Genomic DNA, 18701 nt, shown 5'->3' with positions numbered 1-18701 from the left:
CTACACACCATCTGGAAGTCCAAGCAATATAGCTTAAGAACAAAGGTCCGACTTTACAACAGTAATGTAAAATCTGTATTGTTGTACGGCTCAAAGTGCTGGTGAGTAACATCCTACGACATGAAAAAAGTCGAAGCCTTCCACAATGGATGCCTCAGGAAACTCTGTTGAATCTTCTGGCCCGAGAAAATATCCAATGCACATCTATACAAGAAGACCAAGTGCAACAGTGTGGTGCTAGAGATCAAATGCCACCGATTCCAATGGCTTGGGCATGTTCTCAGGATGGACCAGGACTGCATCCCCAAGATCGCACTACGATGGACTCCACCTGGGATTAGGAAGCAAGGCCGGCTCAAGAACACGTGGCGGCGTACGGTGACAGCTGAGCTGAAGGAGATTAACTTATCCTGCGGCGAGGCACAGCATGTTGCTCAAGACAAGTCCAGATGGAGGCAGATCGTCGAAGCCTTATGTCCCATCACGGACGAAGAGGATCAAGTAAGTAATGTACCAAAAAGTTAGAAAACAAAACTTTAGCTAGCATTAGTTAACTTGTAGGGCTAGTAATGTCTGTGGCTTACCTTTCATACGACTCGAGAGAGCCGACACTCCCATTGCGAAAAGGTGGATTTCCTTTTTGCATACTTTGCAGTAGGCTACATGTGGATTAGGTCCACGTCTTATCCAAAGTTTGTATTTGTCATTTGCCATTCAATGTTCATTAAAACGACAACCTCCCGGTATGATGGACATCGGTCCGGACAGTGGTGCATCGGCACCACTGTCCTCTTGGGGGTGACACAGAGCCGCATATACATGCAACAACCTAATGTAAGGGCTCGTGCAAAGCCAACAGATTAAGCGTGCATTTTTAAGAAAATCAGTGTTGGCGCTAGTAATTTTCAAAATGGGGTCCCAGGGACCCCATCAAGTCATAAAAATGGGGTCCCACAGTACATTTTTGGGGTCCCACTTTTTTGTAAGCGTTTTGAAAATAAATGATAAATGTATGCATTTTCCTGTTGTATCTCACATTCTATATTACGTTTTGGAAAAAGGTTGTCATAAACGTTACTTAATTCATTAAAAAAATTGTACAAAATAAAACATATTTTTATGCATATGAAAATGTATTCAGTTATAAACATTCATTCAGTTTCTTCTTTCCTTCATGGATCTAAACTTTACCGCTCCCGGTAGTTTTTTAATAGTATTTTTAGAATGTGCCGTTGGCCTTTAAAATATTAGCTGCGGGCCGCAAATGGCCTCCGGCCACACTTTTGACACCCCTGCTATAGATAATAAAAAATTAAATTTGATAAGTCTATCGATAAAAAGCAGAGCCTGATGACGCATGCGCGTTTATCATAACGCACAGTCAGCATCTCTGCTTCAGTAAACAATGACGGTGATGAAGTCACTTGTTAACTTGTCAGTCACTTCTCCAAGAGACTCCTTTTCAACACTCCTCGCACATGAACAGTCCTCGCACACGAACACTCCTCGCACATGAACACTCCTTGCACATTAATACTTCAAAAGGCACATATTTGCCCCGTTTGTTGACCTACAAAGTATGTTTTTGGAGTGGAGGAGTCTAGTCGGGTGCTGGTTATCTTGAAGCTAACAGCTAGCATGTCTCCATCCTCGAACGATGTCGATCCAGCGGGAGATAAAAGTGAAGTTTCCATGGACTCACAAAGACTAAACAAGTCATTTACTGGAGACATGGCACACTCACCTTAGTGTTTACCATGATGTCTTTCTATTGACAGCCCCACGAGGTCAACTTGTCCGAGTGCAAACTAAGGCACTATTTGTGATTGATAAAACTTTCGGCGAATCAAAATTTAAGAAATTGTACCGGAAAGTTCATTACTTTGAAGATGACCAATAAAAACGCAATAAACGGGGAGGGAAATTTGACCCGATTATCTTCTCCAAGTCACGACACTGAGGCACAACATGTCTACACAAAGTCGTTTAACCCCTTAAACAAATAATTATTTAGCCTAAGCCCCGTTTCAGCCACACTAAACCAGCGTTTAAATGTCCTCAGACAAATTTTTACACAGGTAAGTCCGCCGTGTATTTCTTAAATCTCCGGCACTTAGCTTTGTATAGACTCATTGATCTTTTACAAACTGAGTTTGGAGAGGAAGTGACGCCAGAAAGACAGCGCCCCACACAGGAAGTGACGTCAGAAAGAACGTGCCACAGCCAACTTCATATCAACCGAAGCTAAAAAGATGGAGGCGAGTCATCGAGACATGCCCGTGTTTCTCCTTCTTCTACATGTGCAGACACTTGCGGAAATCACAAAAAAAAACCTTAAGTGAAGGAAACAGGGATTGCAGCTATTTCGGATACAACACTTCTCAGACGGCAAGAGAACTTTTGAATGTCCGGGTCAGCTGTTATTCTATTTACCAAAAAACTTTGTCCCTTCCTCCCGTGGATGTGATACAGGCAGTGTGACTACAAATATTGCTTTATGGATGTGACTGTGAAATGACTAGGCAGCGCGCGAGATGCCCGCATCTTCGCTAACTCCGCCATTAGCGCGCAGCTTAATGATGGAACCATTCCCTCGTGTCCCAAACAACTGCTGGAAGATGAAGATCTGGTCCCTGTTTTTCTTTTGGGTGACCAAGCTTATCCCCTGACGCCATATCTCACGAAAGGATACCCCAACAGCGGAGTCAACCCACAACAATATATATATATATATATATATATATATATATATATATATATATATATATATATATATATATATATATATATATATATATATATATATATATATATATATATATACTGTATATATATATATATATATTTATTTTTATTTTTTATATATATATATATATATATATATATATATATATATATATATATATATATATATATATATATATATATATATATATATATATATATATATATATATATATATATATATATATATATATATACTGTATATGTATTAGGGGTGTGGGAAAAGTATTCTCATTTTTAAAAAATCGTTTTTTGAATTTTTTTATTTTAAATGTATTTTTAATCTATCTTATTTTATTTATTTTGTATTAATCAATCCGACAAAACAATACACAGCAATATCATAACAATGCAATCCAATTCCAAAACCAAACCCGACCCAGCAACACTCAGAACTGCAATAAACAGCAATTGAGAGGAAACACAAACATGACACAGAACAAACCAAAAGTAGTGAAACAAAAATGAATATTATCAACAACAGTATCAATATTAGTTACAATTTCAACATAGCAGTGATTAAACATCCCTCATTGACATTATCATTAGACATTTATAAAAAAATTAAAAAAGAACAATAGGTTCACAGTGGCTTACACTTGCATCACATCTCATAAGCTTGACAACACACTGTGTCCAATATTTTCACAATAAGTCATATTTTTGGTTCATTTAATAGTTAAAACCAATTTACATTATTGCAATCAGTTGATAAAACATTGTCCTTTACAATTATATATATATATATATATATATATGTATATATATATATATATATATATATATATATATATATATATATATATATATATATATATATATATATATATATATATATATATATATATATATATATATATATATATATATTTAAATCCCTAGGTTAATTGTTGTAATTGTTGTAAAATGTTCTTTATCGCATTATCTACTTTCTCATGTCGATTAAAGATTTGATTCATGTATGATGGCTCAGGTGTGATTCACTACAATATGGCCCCACAGCACACTGGATTCTAGTTAATTGAAATACCACAACACTGGACATTGTTCAAAGGAGATACATTTACATTTAAAAACTTGCACACAAAACACAGCAAACAAATGTAAAATGCACAGCAAACTATTTACAATATAGCTCTTTTAAATAACAACTTCACAGTGAAGTAAAGTCATCTACTGGAGAGCTGGAAGCAGATGGACGCTTTTTTTATTTTTTATTTTTCCCCGCGTATGCATACTAGGTCATGTTAAGCAGGCGGACGGAGGGGGGCGTGGGTCTTAAACGGTGGCATTGTTTTGTGTGTAATTTACCCTGGATAACCTTATCCGGCTTATTGCTGTCAAATTGGCTTTGTGACAGCACGCTTGCTCCCGCTGTCAGCTCCCAGGTGCGTCCTCGCTCTCCTGGCCAGAGAGAGAGAGAGACGTGCCGGTCCTCAAGTGACGGTGTTGTACCGAAATCTGTTACCCATCGGAATTTGTAACTCCAGGGGGCAATGTTCCCATGGCGTTTGTTTAAAGGTTAAACGACAAGCCCAAGGAGGAGGAGAAGAAGAACGCTTGCGTAAATGGCGTAAACTATCCTTAATGCTGAAACGTCAGTTGTCAGAATTTCAGCATTAATAAATTACACATATTCTGGAAATCAATGACTTATATTTTCATTATAGTATGAGTCCATTGTATCGCGTAAATGGCGTAAACTATCCTTAATGCTGAAACGTCAGTTGTCAGAATTTCAGCATTAATAAATTACACATATTCTGGAAATCAATGACTTACTTTCATTATAGTATGAGTCCATTGTATCAGCTGTTGATTCTCTCTCACACACATACATTCTCCAATATAGATAAGGCTATACATGCACATGCGGTTGTTCTGTTTGTTATGGCTGTATGTTCCCTATTCTTAAGCCAGGCACCTCAATTACAATTTCCTGCCCTTCTTACACACCCCCTACACTTTTTCCTCATTAGGACCCCCAGAATCAGGACGCACTAGGGTTACATTTTCCGATAAACCCGTCAGCGTTTTGCCCAGCCAACTAGGCGTAAGCTTATGGTATTTCACACTATTAACAGGAGGTGGCGCCATACCAAGGTACTTGAAACATTTGGCTTTATCCAGTTTGAAACCCACCTTCCAATTTATTAGTGGATTTTGACTCCAATCTAAGTCATGGAACCAAGCACCTATAGAAAATTGGTGGAATACCTTACCGAAGGGAAAGTACCACCAAATTCCAAAAAATACGAGCGCTTCAACCTGAAAAGAAAAGCGGCAAACTACATTGTGGAAGGCAAGTTATGGTACCTAGCATCACACTTGATAACTACCCCCAACAAATGCCAAATTGCCTGAAGAGGTTCAACGACTTAGTATTATTATAATAAAATGTGATGGTGTTCATGTATTTAAAGAAAAACTAAGCATTCCCTTTCTAAATTTACAGTTTTACATTATACTACAGCATAATTCAATCCAATCCAATCCAATCCACTTTATTTATATAGCACATTTATACAACAAAATGTTTCCAAAGTGCTGCACAACAATATTAAAAACAACATTAAAATACTAGCCTGAGCTCCACCAATGACTGAATAAAAAACAAAAAATAAAAATAAATACATATAAAACCAATATAAAAACAATATAAAATAAATATGATTAAAAACGATTTTAAGGGTGAAACCAATTATAACAGTAAATAGAAATAACAATTTTAAAACACAGAGGGCAACAGTGTTCAGTGTTTGTAGATTTTCATACTTAAGATGGACTCTCACCTAGCACGAGAATACGGCGCAACTTTACTCAGGTGCATAAATGGTGTCTGAAATTGTACACCTTTTAACCTTAAATCCATGGAAAATTGAAAAAAAAGTGAAAGTAATGTTAATTTCCTTTTTTTGTTCCAAAAAACCCTTTCTGTATATTTTGGGTTGATGGCAGTTCTCTGCTTCATCGGATATTGACCCTTTGAGGCCGTGCCCATATCCTCTGAGTTGATTGTGTGATGGATAAGATATTTTTTGTCGCGGATTTACTCATGTGTATTGTTTTTTTGATAAATAAATAAACGGTCTCGGAGACATGTTTTCATTTTATTAATTTAATAGTCTAAGAGTAAATCTTAATATACATAGATCCTTCATGAATGAATATACACTGCCCCCACGCCATTTTAAGATTTGTGAGTTTTGCATTTAATTTGTATTGAATCAGGCCGCTCACTCTGTTAGGTGTGAGCACAGCAAGTAAAGCATTGAAATTTCTACAATAAACAAATACCATTGCTGCAATCTCTGAATTTCAAATCAGAGATATTTGTATTTGACTGTATTACTTTTCATTGTAAGAAATAAGCTTTCAATTAATGCTTTGATTTGTCATAGATGGCAAGCTATATTACCTCCGCCACAAAGGATCGGCCAAAGAGCTGAAAGTTAAAGTGGTGTGTGGGGCAGCTGAAGCAGATGCCATATTTAGAGAGTTCCACGCAAGTGACATTGGCGCACATTGTGGCCAGATCAAAACAAGGGATGCAATTTCCAAGAGATGTTACTGGCCCTCCATGACGTGTGACATTGAAAAATGGGTAAGATTTGGTTTTTCCTCATTTTTGCCTTTACAACATGTCTTGCCTGTCTTACCGAAAGGTACTGCTGCCTTGTCAGAAATAAATGGAATACAGTCCATCATTTTATTTATGAAGGGCACTTATGACTGTCCACTTTGAAGGACAGTCTGCTGGCTCGTCATAAAAATAATAGAGCAATTTAAAAAAAATTCTGAATGTCAAACAATTCAGATATTTTGGTCTTCATTGCTGAAATAAACAATTTGATTCCCAAGTATATATCAAAGAGTCTTTACCATTTTGGCCTATATACCCCATTCCCCTTTGTCAAACAATTAAATAACATACTCTGCACATACCCATACTGACATAACTTTTAAGCCGTTAAATATTTTGTATTGATCAATGTTTTTTATACTCAGGTGTCTGAATGCACATCCTGTCAACAGAAGGGCAGGGTTGACCTAAAGGCAGGCACAGAGTACAAGCCAATCAAGGTGAACTTCACCTTTTGCATTTTAATTACACAGCATGTATCCTTGGCGAGAGGTGGGGTGGCTAGCACTGCAATCTCCCATGAAAAGGTGGCCCTATTCAAACTCTGGCAGGGATAAGGCCTCGCTGTTTATAGGTCAATCATTTGAGACTACCAAAGTCAAACTAATTGTGAAGAATATGCAAATGTTGCCTAAATTTTCATGTCCCCGAACCATTGCCTCACAGCAGCTATAATTCTCCCTGTGTTTGTGTGAGTTTTTGTGTGTTTACTCCACGCTAACATTGTTCTCCACTCTTCTCTTCAAGACCAAATGCCCCTTTGAGCTGGTCGGAATGGACCTCATAGGCAGGCTGGTGAAGACCAAGACAGGCAACCAATACATTTGTGTGATAGTAGATTACTGCACCAGATGGGCACAGGCATATGCCCTAAAATCTAAAACAGCAGAAGAAGTGACAGGGTGCATCCTCAAATTTTTCCATCAGTTTGAGGTTCCGCAAAGAATCCTGACTGACCAGGGCAAAGAATTTGTCAACAATGTATGCACATACCTTTTTGTTTGATGTAAGATACACAAACTTATGATTTAGTTTAGAATTATTGTGTTGTACTTCTCACTGATACGATTGATGACTATAATATTGTTGATAGAATACTGCTTGACTTAAATTGTGAGGTTTAAAAGGACTAAACATGTGAAAGTACTTGAAGCCATGAATTACAAACTACTTTTACAGATCAACACAGAGGTTTGCCGGCTTTTGGTGGTTAAAAGAAGCCTTACTTGATTTAAATGTGAACACCAACATTTCATCCCCTCTTACATATCTACCACCTCTGTTTTTACCTCGCATTTCTAAAAAATAAAATCTTTCTGGCAGATATCAAAGAAGCTTGGGGAGGACAGGATTGTCACATTCTTCTGTCCAAAATTGGATGATACAAAATGTGGTATTGGGACATCAATCGCACAGGGCCCAACAAGGAACTTGAAAGCGAGGTAAGCTGAAACACAAATTTCCTTTACTTACATCTGGCTAAGACAAATAAAAAACCCACAATAATAAAGTTAGGTGGATTCACTTCACTTTCTTGCCCTTAGGTCATCAATGCATACCTACATAAACTAGTCGAGTGCTACAACAGCCGAGGAGGGAAACAAGCTGCATACATTGATTCATTTGCCATGACAATGATGAAGCAAGGAAAAAAAACACGAGTGAAAGTAGGATTCCTTTGTTAATATGAGAACAGGTCACAAATAACAATGTGCTTTGCATTTTTAAATGTAAACCAAATTTGCATACTCGATTTTTTTTTTCAGCTGGATCCCAATTCATTTTTTGTTGTTTTGGGAGCTGTCCATGAACCTGGCCACTGTTTTTTTACAGTAAGTGAAGATTTATATCTCCTAATCCTGGGTGTTTCTGTTATCGGCTTATCTGACAGTGAGGAAATAGAAGTGAAGCTGTATGATTTTTCTGAATATTCACAGGCCATTTATCCAGCAGAGCAGCGGAGTCTCGTGCATGACTCATTAGGCAACGCTCGCTCTAAAGTACCCAAGTGTTTGGAGTCCACCAGGTAACAGCTGTTTCTTTCATAAATCAAAAGCTCCCAGGCTTCCAACATACTGTGGAAGTAAAGGGTGGATGATGGTAGCTGTAGGAGGATGAGATAGGGGGAGCTGCTCTACAGGCACAACACAAGGGATTAAGGATGTGCCACGCCTTTAGAGCAGCTGCCCCTATCTCATCCTCCTACAGCTACCATCAACCATCCCTTACTTTCACACACATCCACAATACCTGAATTTAATTTGATGTGTACATTATATGAAGGTCTTTCATGCGACAGAGGAATGTTGCACTACCAAAGTGGTCTGCAAACACAGTGCCTCACAGTCTACAAAAAGACAGTACCTCCTGTGGGATATTTGTATAAAGTAAGTTCATTTCACATTTGCTTGAATGATTACTTAATACATCATCTATATCTGACAAACAATTGCAATGGATTTTACGTGCATTTCCATAAAGCTTTATTATATATCAATAAGGGACAAGATAGAATATATATTGAGGGGCATACATTTTTTCAGATTAATTGAGTTTGTATTAATTCACCATCACTTTGTCTATCACTCAATCCTAGTATGCTGAAAAGGTGTTGGCGGAGGAGGCACCCATTTTCGATAATTCTGACCAGGCGGTGGAGGCATATCGGATGGATGTTGCAAAAACGCTCCTCAAGGAAACTGGTGTGTACTTTTAAAACAAATTTCCAATGAAACTACTGGGATTAGCAATGTGTCCCTCAATGTTACAAATGGAAGAATCTGTGTGCTGTGTTTTCACATCCTTTCGTACGTCACAAAGAAAATCAGGTTATCTTTGTGAAAATCTCTTGCAGATGATCTCAGTGAGCTCTGCCACTGCTGCGGAGAGGAGGAGATTGGTGGGAGCCCCAAAAGTGATACCACTGACTGGGTAAGATATATTGATAAGAAAAAAAACAATATTTTCCCTTGCCACATTTGTTTAACATCAGCCACTGAAAGAAGCCAATTGATATTGATATACTGATATTGATTTATATCAATAAATATAATTTATTTAATCAATTTACATATTGATTTACATTGAACTGATACACTTGACCAAATGCATTCATTTCAGATCCAGTGCGAGCGATGGTACCACAGCTTGTGTGTGGGAAACCCCAAGGAGGAGGGATATAGTTGTGATGCATGCCAGGAACATACCATGTTAATTTCTGTATTAGAAAAAAGGTTATGATTGTATGTTTCATTTGAATTCCAAAATTTATTGTAAAAAAAAATGGTTTCTGTTTAGCTCTGTTTCTGCTTAGTTTAGTTTGATGGTTAGGGTATATGTATTTTAATAAAAATCTGTATTATAAATGCTGAAAGATGCAGTGAAGTCTCGAAATCTGACGGCCAAGTCACTGCTTATCGGAAAATGTAACCCTCGTGCGTCCTGATTCTGGGGGTCCAAATGAGAAAAGGTGAATGGAGATAAAGGGAGGAGGGTGTAAAAAGGGCAGGAAATGGTATTTGAGGTTCCTGGCTTAAAGGCCTACTGAAATGATTTTTTTTTATTTAAACGGGGATAGCAGATCTATTCTATGTGTCATACTTGATCATTTCGCGATATTGCCATATTTTTGCTGAAAGGATTTGGTATAGAACAACGACGATAAAGATTGCAACTTTTGGTATCTGATAAAAAAAAGGCTTGCACCTACCGGAAGTAGCGTGACGTAGTCAGTTGAACATATACGCAAAGTTCCCTATTGTTTACAATGATGGCCGCATGAAGTGAGAGAGATTCGGACTGAGAAAGCGACAATTTCCCCTTTAATTTGAGCGAGGATGAAAGATTTGTGGATGAGTAAAGTGCAAGTGAAGGACTAGTGGGGAGTTGAAGCTATTCAGATAGGGAAGATGCTGTGAGAGCCGGGGGTGACCTGATATTCAGCTGGGAATGACTACAACAGTAAATAAACACAAGACATATATATACTCTATTAGCCACAACACAACCAGGCTTATATTTAATATGCCACAAATTAATCCTGCATAAAAACACCTGCGTGTTTGTTATGCTAGCTCCTAGCTCCTCTGCTAGCTCCTAGCTCCATAGAACACGCCAATACAATTCAAACACCTGATCAACACACACAATCACTCAGCCCAAAAGACCGTTTACCTAACCCAAGGTTCATAAAGCTTATATATTTTTAAAAAGTTACGTACGTGACGCGTACATACGGTCAAGTTATCGAATGTTTAGCAGCAAAGGCTGCATACTCACGGTACCTGATATTCAGCTGGGAATGACTACAACAGTAAATAAACACAAGACATATATATACTCTATTAGCCACAACACAACCAGGCTTATATTTAATATGCCACAAATTAATCCTGCATAATAACACCTGCGTGTTTGTTATGCTAGCTCCTAGCTCCTCTGCTAGCTCCTAGCTCCATAGAACACGCCAATACAATTCAAACACCTGATCAACACACACAATCACTCAGCCCAAAAGACCGTTCACCTAACCCAAGGTTCATAAAGCTTATATATTTTTAAAAAGTTACGTACGTGACGCGCGCGCACGTACGGTCGGTACGGTACGTGTTATGCTAACTCCTAGCTCCTCTGCTAGCTCCTAGCTCCATAGAACACGCCAATACAATTCAAACACATAATCAACACACACAATCACTCAGCCCAAAAGACCGTTCACCTAACCCAAGGTTCATAAAGCTTATATATTTTAAAAAAGTTACGTACATACGCAAAAAAAAGCCAAAGCTGCATACTCACAGTAGCACGTCTGCGTCTTTGTCATCCAAATCAAAGTAATCCTGGTAAGAGTCTGTGTTGTCCCAGTTCTCTACAGGCGTCTGTGTATCCAAGTCAAAAGCCCTCCTGGTTAGAGTCTCTGTTATCCGAGTTCTTCCATCTTGACTGCATCTTTCGGGAATGTAAACAAAGAAGCGCCGGCTGTGTACTGTTGTGGCTGACTACATTCGAAAAATACGTCCATTTCGCACTGACAACTTTCTTCTTTGCTTGCTCGGCTTCCTTCTCCATAATGCAATGAACATGATTGAAACAGATTCACGAACACAGATGTCCATAATACTGTGGAATTATGAAATGAAAACAGAGCTTTTTCGTATTGGCTTCAATGTGGAAGGCATACCCGTGTTCGCCGGTCTACGTCACGTGCATACGTCATCCTCAGAGGCGTTTCGAACCGGAAGTTTAGCGGCAAATTTAAAATGTCACTTTATAAGTTAACCCGGCCGTATTGGCATGTGTTATAATGTTAAGATTTCATCATTGATATATAAACTATCAGACTGCGTGGTCGGTAGTAGTGGGTTTCAGTAGGCCTTTAAGAATAGGGAACATACAGTAAGGTCTCAAAATCTGACGGCCAAGTCACAGTTTATCGGAAAATGTAACCCTAGTGCGTCCTGATTCTGGGGGTCCAAATGAGAAAAAGTGAATGGAGATGAAGGGAGGGGGGTGTAAAAAGGGCAGGAAATGGTATTTGAGGTGCCTGGCTTAAGAATAGGGAACATACAATAAGGTCTCGAAATCTGACAGCCAAGTCACAGTTTATCGGAAAATGTAACCGTAGTGCGTCCTGATTCTGGGGGTCCAAATGAGAAAAAGTGAATGGAGATGAAGGGAGGGGGGGGTGTAAAAAGGGCAGGAAATGGTAATTGAGGTGCCTGGCTTAAGAATAGGGAACATACAGCCATAACAAACAGAACAACCCCATGTGCATGTATAGCCTTATCTATATTGGAAAATGTATGTGTGTGAGAGAGAATCAACAGCTGATACAATGGACTCATACTATAATGAAAGTAAGTCATTGATTTCCAGAATATGTGTAATTTATTAATGCTGAAATTCTGACAACTGACGTTTCATTCCATGATAGCTTTTAATCCGGAAAATGTATGTGTGTGAGAGAGAATCAACAGCTGATAGAATGGACTCATACTATAATGAAAGTAAGTCATTGATTTCCAGAATATGTGTAATTTATTAATGCTGAAATTCTGACAACTGACGTTTCAGCATTAAGGATAGTTTACGCCATTTACGCAAGCGTTCTTCTTCTCCTCCTCTTTGGGCTTTCCGTTTAACCAACAAACAAACGCCATGGGAACATCGCCCCCTGGAGTTACAAATTCCGATGGGTAACAGATTTCGGTACAACAACGACGTGATAAGAGCGCACCGTCACAATAAACAAAACAAAACACCGGCGGAAAGCAAACCGATAAAAAAAACAAAAAACAAGCAAAGTGGAGTTTAGACCTGGAGAAGGCAGGGTCAGTAAAAAACATAAAAACTCAGCGTCCCAGGGACGCACAGACTTATGGAGATGCGCGTCCTTTCTGATTTCAATGCGTAAAAAGACACAAAAAGTGCGTTCGACAACACTGTGAAACTTATTGTATTTTTTCCATTTTATAATTAACCTATTGAGTCAGACTGCCGAGAAATATGATGAACATTTCCCATACACATTTATTGTATGGGTGTTCGTATGTTTGCAAGCACTTCACCAAAAATTCAAGCATTTTTCAAACCTTAAAAACACAACATTAAAATCCAAGCATTTTCAAGGTTTTCAAGCACCCGTACGAACCCTGCTTATAACCCGGTGCGCCTAATGTAGGGAATAATTTTGGTTGTGCTTACCAACCTTGAAGCTATTCTATTTAGTACATGGTGAAATGATAAGTGTGATCAGTAGATGGCAGTCAAACATAAGAGATACGTGCGGACTGCAATATGATGGCAGTCACACATAAGAGATACATGTACACTGCAATATGACTCAAGTAAACAACACCAAAATGTTATATGTTCCATTAAAAATATAGAAAATTACACACCGCGCTCAAAAATCTATCAAAATGTTTTAGTACGACTTTGGTAAGCTATGAACCGCACCGCTTGATGGATTGTACTGTGCTTTTATGGTGTGTGTATAAGGTAAGACATATTATCTGCCATTTTGTTACACAATATTATGCAAAAGCTACTTTTCTTACCTTCTGGTACCTGCTGATCTGTATTTTGGATCTGCATAAGCCGGAAAATTTGCACGCGTCCGCCTTAGTAGTCCGTGCCGACACTGTAGTCAATAAGCTTCTTCTTTTTCTCTATTTGAAGACACATAAGACCAAGATAGGCTGCCTGAGGAAACCCGTGGTGCAAAGCACAGGGCAAGTACCTTGTACGGCCCTGATGAGACGGAGGAGGACCCAGGCCCGGACACTCCCCACAGTGCCTGGAACCTCCAAGCACCACCGGCGCAACCCCGGGGCAGACCGTCGGAGGGGGGACGCGTGGCATGGAGCGCTACCTGGACACAAGTCGAGGGACTGATCACCCTCGGCTGGGTCGCCCGGGAGAGGGTGTTTGATTGAGACCCGAAACACCCTATGACCCCGGGAGAATCACTGATGATGCCAAGGTTTCTCATAGTCATTCACATTGACGTCCCACTGGGGTGAGTTTTCCTTGCCCGTATGTGGGCTCTGTACCGAGGATGTCGTTGTGGCTTGTACAGCCCTTTGAGACACTTGTGATTTAGGGCTATATAAATAAACATTGATTGATTGATTGATTGATGTGTCCAGGTTGCACTGTGAGGTGTATTATGAAACCGATTATGGGACATTCATCCTCCGCTGTTACCATTTCTAAGATAAAGTGGTGTAAAGTTCTTACTTTTATCTGTCAGTAAACTCGGCATGAAAGCGCTAAAACAGTTGTTAGTTAGTTATTAGAGCGCTCCGGTCAGACGGTTTTTCACGGGATGCATTTCCGGCGTTGTTATTGCACTCGTGAGCCTAGGATGAAGAGATGCTGCTCCGTTATTGATTTAGGTAAAGTCTGAATGTCATTAAAACAGTTAGGTCCATCTTTTGACACTTCTTTCACTCCCTACCTTGCACGCTATACCGCTACAACAAAGATGACGGGGAGAAGACGCTGCCGAAGGTAAGCCACGTAAATAAGACTGCCCAGAAAACGGCGCATCCTGAAACGACTGTCAAAAAGCGGCTTGAAGATGATCTATAAAACATAATCTATGCAACATTTTGACCAAAGAACCACCATTACATGTTATGTAGACCACAAGGAAGTGTTTTCAATTTAGAAAAAAAAAAAAAATGATATGACCCTTTTAATGCGCCCTATAATCCGGTGCGCCTTTTGTATGAAAATAGACCTGATTAGACTCGCTCATTATAAGGGCGCGCCTTATAATCCGGTGCGCCTTATAATCCGGTGCGCCTTGTGGTCCGGAAAATACGGTACATGTTTCAGACCAAAAAATATAACAAGAAAACCATTGATTAGCTTTAATTAATACAGTCTAATTTTTTCAAAATGACTAAATTCACGTATTAAAAAAATTGTCCAGCCCGAAAAAATTATTGGTGTTTACGGCGGTCAGTCACTATGTCTCGTCAACACCTACGCGCAGGGAGAGCATGCACACATACAGTGCACAAGTAGTCCAAGAGGAGCAACGAACAATTTGCAGTCATGTTATTGTTATGATAGAATATACATTCAATGATAGCTAACACCGATTATCCAAATCGGTAAGATTAGCTAACAACAGCCGAAGCTAATGCGTAGTTACATCATTATTTACTAGAAGCTGTAAGAGAGCGGAAATGAACGCTAAAAATACATTGGAAAGTCAGCACCCTCTAGGCATCAATGTAAATATACAGCCCCTTTAACCAACTATACTTACACTATAATAACATTGTCTTCAAACAGTCTTGACAACTGCCTATAGAATATTTCAAAGTACACATCATTTTCATTGTGCATAAATACAGGTGTGTTTAGGTGGGTTGCATATGACATCATATCCGTTTTCCTCCTTCATTGCTTAATTCACACAATGGTCAAGTAGCTTGAGTGTAGCATTAAAACAAGTGAGAGTGAGTGTAGAGTTTGAGCAGAAAATGTGGTATTGCTGTTCTGTTCTTGGGCGTTCCAATCGTTCTGTTCTTGGGTGTTCCAATCGTTCAAATAGAGAGACAGGAAGAGCTTTCATAGAGTCCCGAAAGAAGTGGTTCATAAAGGTCATAAATTTAGGAAAAAACGAAAGTGCGTCGAAGGAAATGGCTCTTAAAAATATCCCTTTCATCATTTTGTGGAATACACTCGGACCGCACGCGTCTACAGCGATCACTTTGTAAAATGTTTGTTTGAACATTTGTTTGAGAAACTTTCTGTGATGCAATCAAGTTCATTCTCTAATACTGCATATTAGTAGTGTTTGATAGCAGAATTAAACGTAAGAAAAGGACAAGGGATCACATTAGTTTGCTTTGTTTTGTGGTTGCAATGCCTAAATAAAACTAGGAAGACCTGGTTGTGCAAATAAACTAATGTCATGTTAAGTCCTAGTAATAAATATTGTAATTGTTGGTCCAATCCACCCGCATTTTCATAACAGAAACTAAAAGCTTAGTTGTTGTGCAGGAAAGCCAAGTGCTTCATTGGATACGGATGACTACATCATAGCGCCTTTGGTGATATTTGTTGGTGTCAGAAAAATATCCTTAATAGTAATAATAAACTAGATGAATAAATCTGAACAGCATATACTGAATCTTGATATTGCTCGCAAACATTGCTGTACAACAGGGACATTGATAGCTAAATAATGAGACAAAATATGAACTTCACAGCATAAAAACAACTGCAGACATGAATTGTAGATGAACCTAATATCTGTAGCAGGAAATTAACTCCAAACAAACATATCTTTTTCTCATTAGCATCACGATCGCAGCAGCACGGTACTCGTTATTTCAATCAAACATGTTACTTAGCGATGCACAAATAAATCCAACTTTGTCTATCACGGATTAATGTTTAATTTGTGGGCCTCTCAGATGTAAAGACATGATGTGTCTCCAATATTTTCTTCTCTAAATACAAGTATCAAATAAAGTGAGGTAGTAGCAAGCATCCCCTCTTGATGATGATAAATGGTTTAAATCTTTAAAAATATATTTTTTTCTTAAGAGTGTAAAAATTCACTTCATCCCATTTGAAATATTGATTTCATGATCGCTTATATATTTGCCTCTAAACCTTTCAAAATACGCCCACATTTGCACTGATTCAAGTAAATAAACAGCAGCCTAATAGAGCTCCAGACCATCTCTTGAGACCGATCACATGTTTGCAACCCAGCTATATGCTGGTTGTGTATAGATAAACTGTATTGTATGTACATACTGGACAGTATGCATTTTGATGGCGTACAATTATACTGTTTATTGTATGGGTGGTGTATACAAATACTATGTTCATTTTGATGCTACAGTAGTGATTCCCGTGTCCATTTTGCTGCTGTTCATTAATGTGTAAATAATTAAGTATTGTAGCATTGTTTTAAAGCATACAGTATACTGTAGCACAGTATATGTTATACTGTGCTACAATGTTACACTATGTTGGTGTGTAGTGTAAAGTACTTGAACCTTGAGAGTTGTATAGTGCAGCCATGGCCACCGTGTCCAGCAGGTCTTTCCTCTGAGCTTCAGAGACATTGAGAAGACACGCCACCAGACGTCTTCCCAATGAAGTGGACACCATGCTTCTGCAAAATAGTACAGAAGTGTATAAATTACCTTTAAACACACGGAGCAACATCTCTGATTATCTCCACCGTGAGCTAACATCACATTATGTACAATAAATATACAATTGACTTATTATTTTGTTATAATAATCTAAGTTGTTGTGAAAAGCAAAGAATGATAATCTTACCTTTGAGAAGATATTGTCTTGTACTTGAAAATATATACGTATGTATATGTATATATATATATACTGTACGTTTATAATCACCAGCTCTGTTCAAGCCAAACTACTTATCAGTGCAAAGGGCAAAGTCCACTTGTGCACTAAATAAATCAAGTATTTTAATGATTGTCATTGGACGACCCAGGCAGGAGTGGAATTTGCACCCAAAACCCGCCCCTTCCCCTTCCCTGGTTCCACCGCCCAGAAGTTTATATGCAGCAATACAGAAATGTATTATTATTAAAAACAAATAGACAATTCATTCATAACACAACAATCAAGAAAATAAATATTCTATTTAAATAAATACCCTAAGAAAATAATAACTACAACTTTTAAATGTTTTGCAAATTACAGTTGCTAGAAACTATCATGCGAGCTGCACATCAATGACTTTGTTTTTCTGCCAATGATCATTACTGATCCCAACTTTTACTGTACTTACAATAATTATAATAATTTAATAAAATGTAACTATTTTTCCGAGACCATTTTAGTTAGCACAGTTGGAACGGGTGTGATGTATATGGTTAATATTGTGGAGGCCGGTGTTGTGCCAAAATGCAATGCCTGCCAAAAATTGATTTCCTGTCGCGGGAGCGCGCAGCACTCGCTAAACCTGCGTCTCTTGGCTTCGTCTGTCCACAGCAGATTACAAGGTATAAGACTAACACTTTATCTTGGTGGTTATTGTAACGCTACGTGTTTGACATTATTTAAGTCTTTACGTGTCCGGAGAATGACAGGTTGCCTTTTCTATGGTATTGATGAGATTTAAAGGACTGTTGTTAGTCCGATGTTGATGTGACAAAACCTCTTTCTTGTTTGGAAGATAATTACAGTTGTAACTGTTTTTCTTCGTGCACATAATAAATATGTATAAAGTGTTTGGATGTATTCATTTACGTAAAATTGTCATTAAATGTAATATTGCCTGACAAAAAGTGATTCAACGTAATATTTTGATATATACACATCGCATATTTACACACGCATATTTTACTAGAATACCCTGATGGGCATTACACATATCAGAATCAAGTACCTACTGTACTGTTTACTTGTTGAAATACCCTTTACAAAGCTAAAATATACTCAAACGGCCAGTTTGTTGCTGCCAAAAATTAATTTCAGGTAATATTTTGATACTGACACATCTAATCTCTGCATATTCTACTAGAATACCCTTATGGGCATTACATACTGTATATCAAAATCAAGTACCTACTGTACTGTTTACTTGTTGAAATACCCTTTTAGAGAAAATATCTACCCATATAATTTATATGTATATATCAAATAATATATATACAAACCCTGTTTCCATATGAGTTGGGAAATTGTGTTAGATGTAAATATAAACGGAATACAATGATTTGCAAATCCTTTTCAACCCATATTCAATTAAATGACTACA

At 38.2% G+C, this 18701-nt stretch overlaps 1 protein-coding gene and 1 long non-coding RNA gene across 9 annotated transcripts in view; one reads left to right on the top strand and one right to left on the bottom strand.

Moving 5' to 3' along the window:
* Window positions 1-18701, bottom strand: part of ftcdnl1 (formiminotransferase cyclodeaminase N-terminal like 1) — a 110466-nt gene that overhangs the window by 76542 nt on the left and 15223 nt on the right. For 3 of the 4 annotated variants that reach the window (XM_062067827.1, XM_062067829.1, XM_062067830.1), the window contains exon 2: window positions 16960-17078. In XM_062067827.1, coding sequence (XP_061923811.1) covers window positions 16960-17078 — 119 coding nt within the window. Of the gene's footprint in view, window positions 1-16959; window positions 17079-17248; window positions 17393-18701 lie in introns of those variants that run through there. The other variant, XM_062067828.1, reaches the window with a different exon arrangement.
* LOC133663391 (uncharacterized) lies at window positions 365-14069 on the top strand. Of its 5 annotated transcripts, none has more exons than XR_009828328.1 (11): window positions 2022-2078; window positions 6186-6388; window positions 6793-6867; window positions 7175-7869; window positions 7972-8094; window positions 8194-8259; window positions 8365-8453; window positions 8711-8814; window positions 9024-9129; window positions 9282-9358; window positions 13607-14069. It is a non-coding gene; the product is annotated as an uncharacterized LOC133663391 (long non-coding RNA). The 5 variants fall into 5 exon arrangements; XR_009828327.1 differs by having other exon boundaries at window positions 6793-7408; window positions 7751-7869; XR_009828326.1 differs by lacking the exon at window positions 2022-2078 and adding an exon at window positions 365-501 and having other exon boundaries at window positions 6793-7869.

The sequence above is a fragment of the Entelurus aequoreus genome, linkage group LG13 (assembly GCF_033978785.1).
Source record: "Entelurus aequoreus isolate RoL-2023_Sb linkage group LG13, RoL_Eaeq_v1.1, whole genome shotgun sequence".
Lineage (NCBI taxonomy): Eukaryota > Metazoa > Chordata > Actinopteri > Syngnathiformes > Syngnathidae > Entelurus > Entelurus aequoreus.
This window is presented reverse-complemented; position numbering and strand designations above follow the sequence as displayed.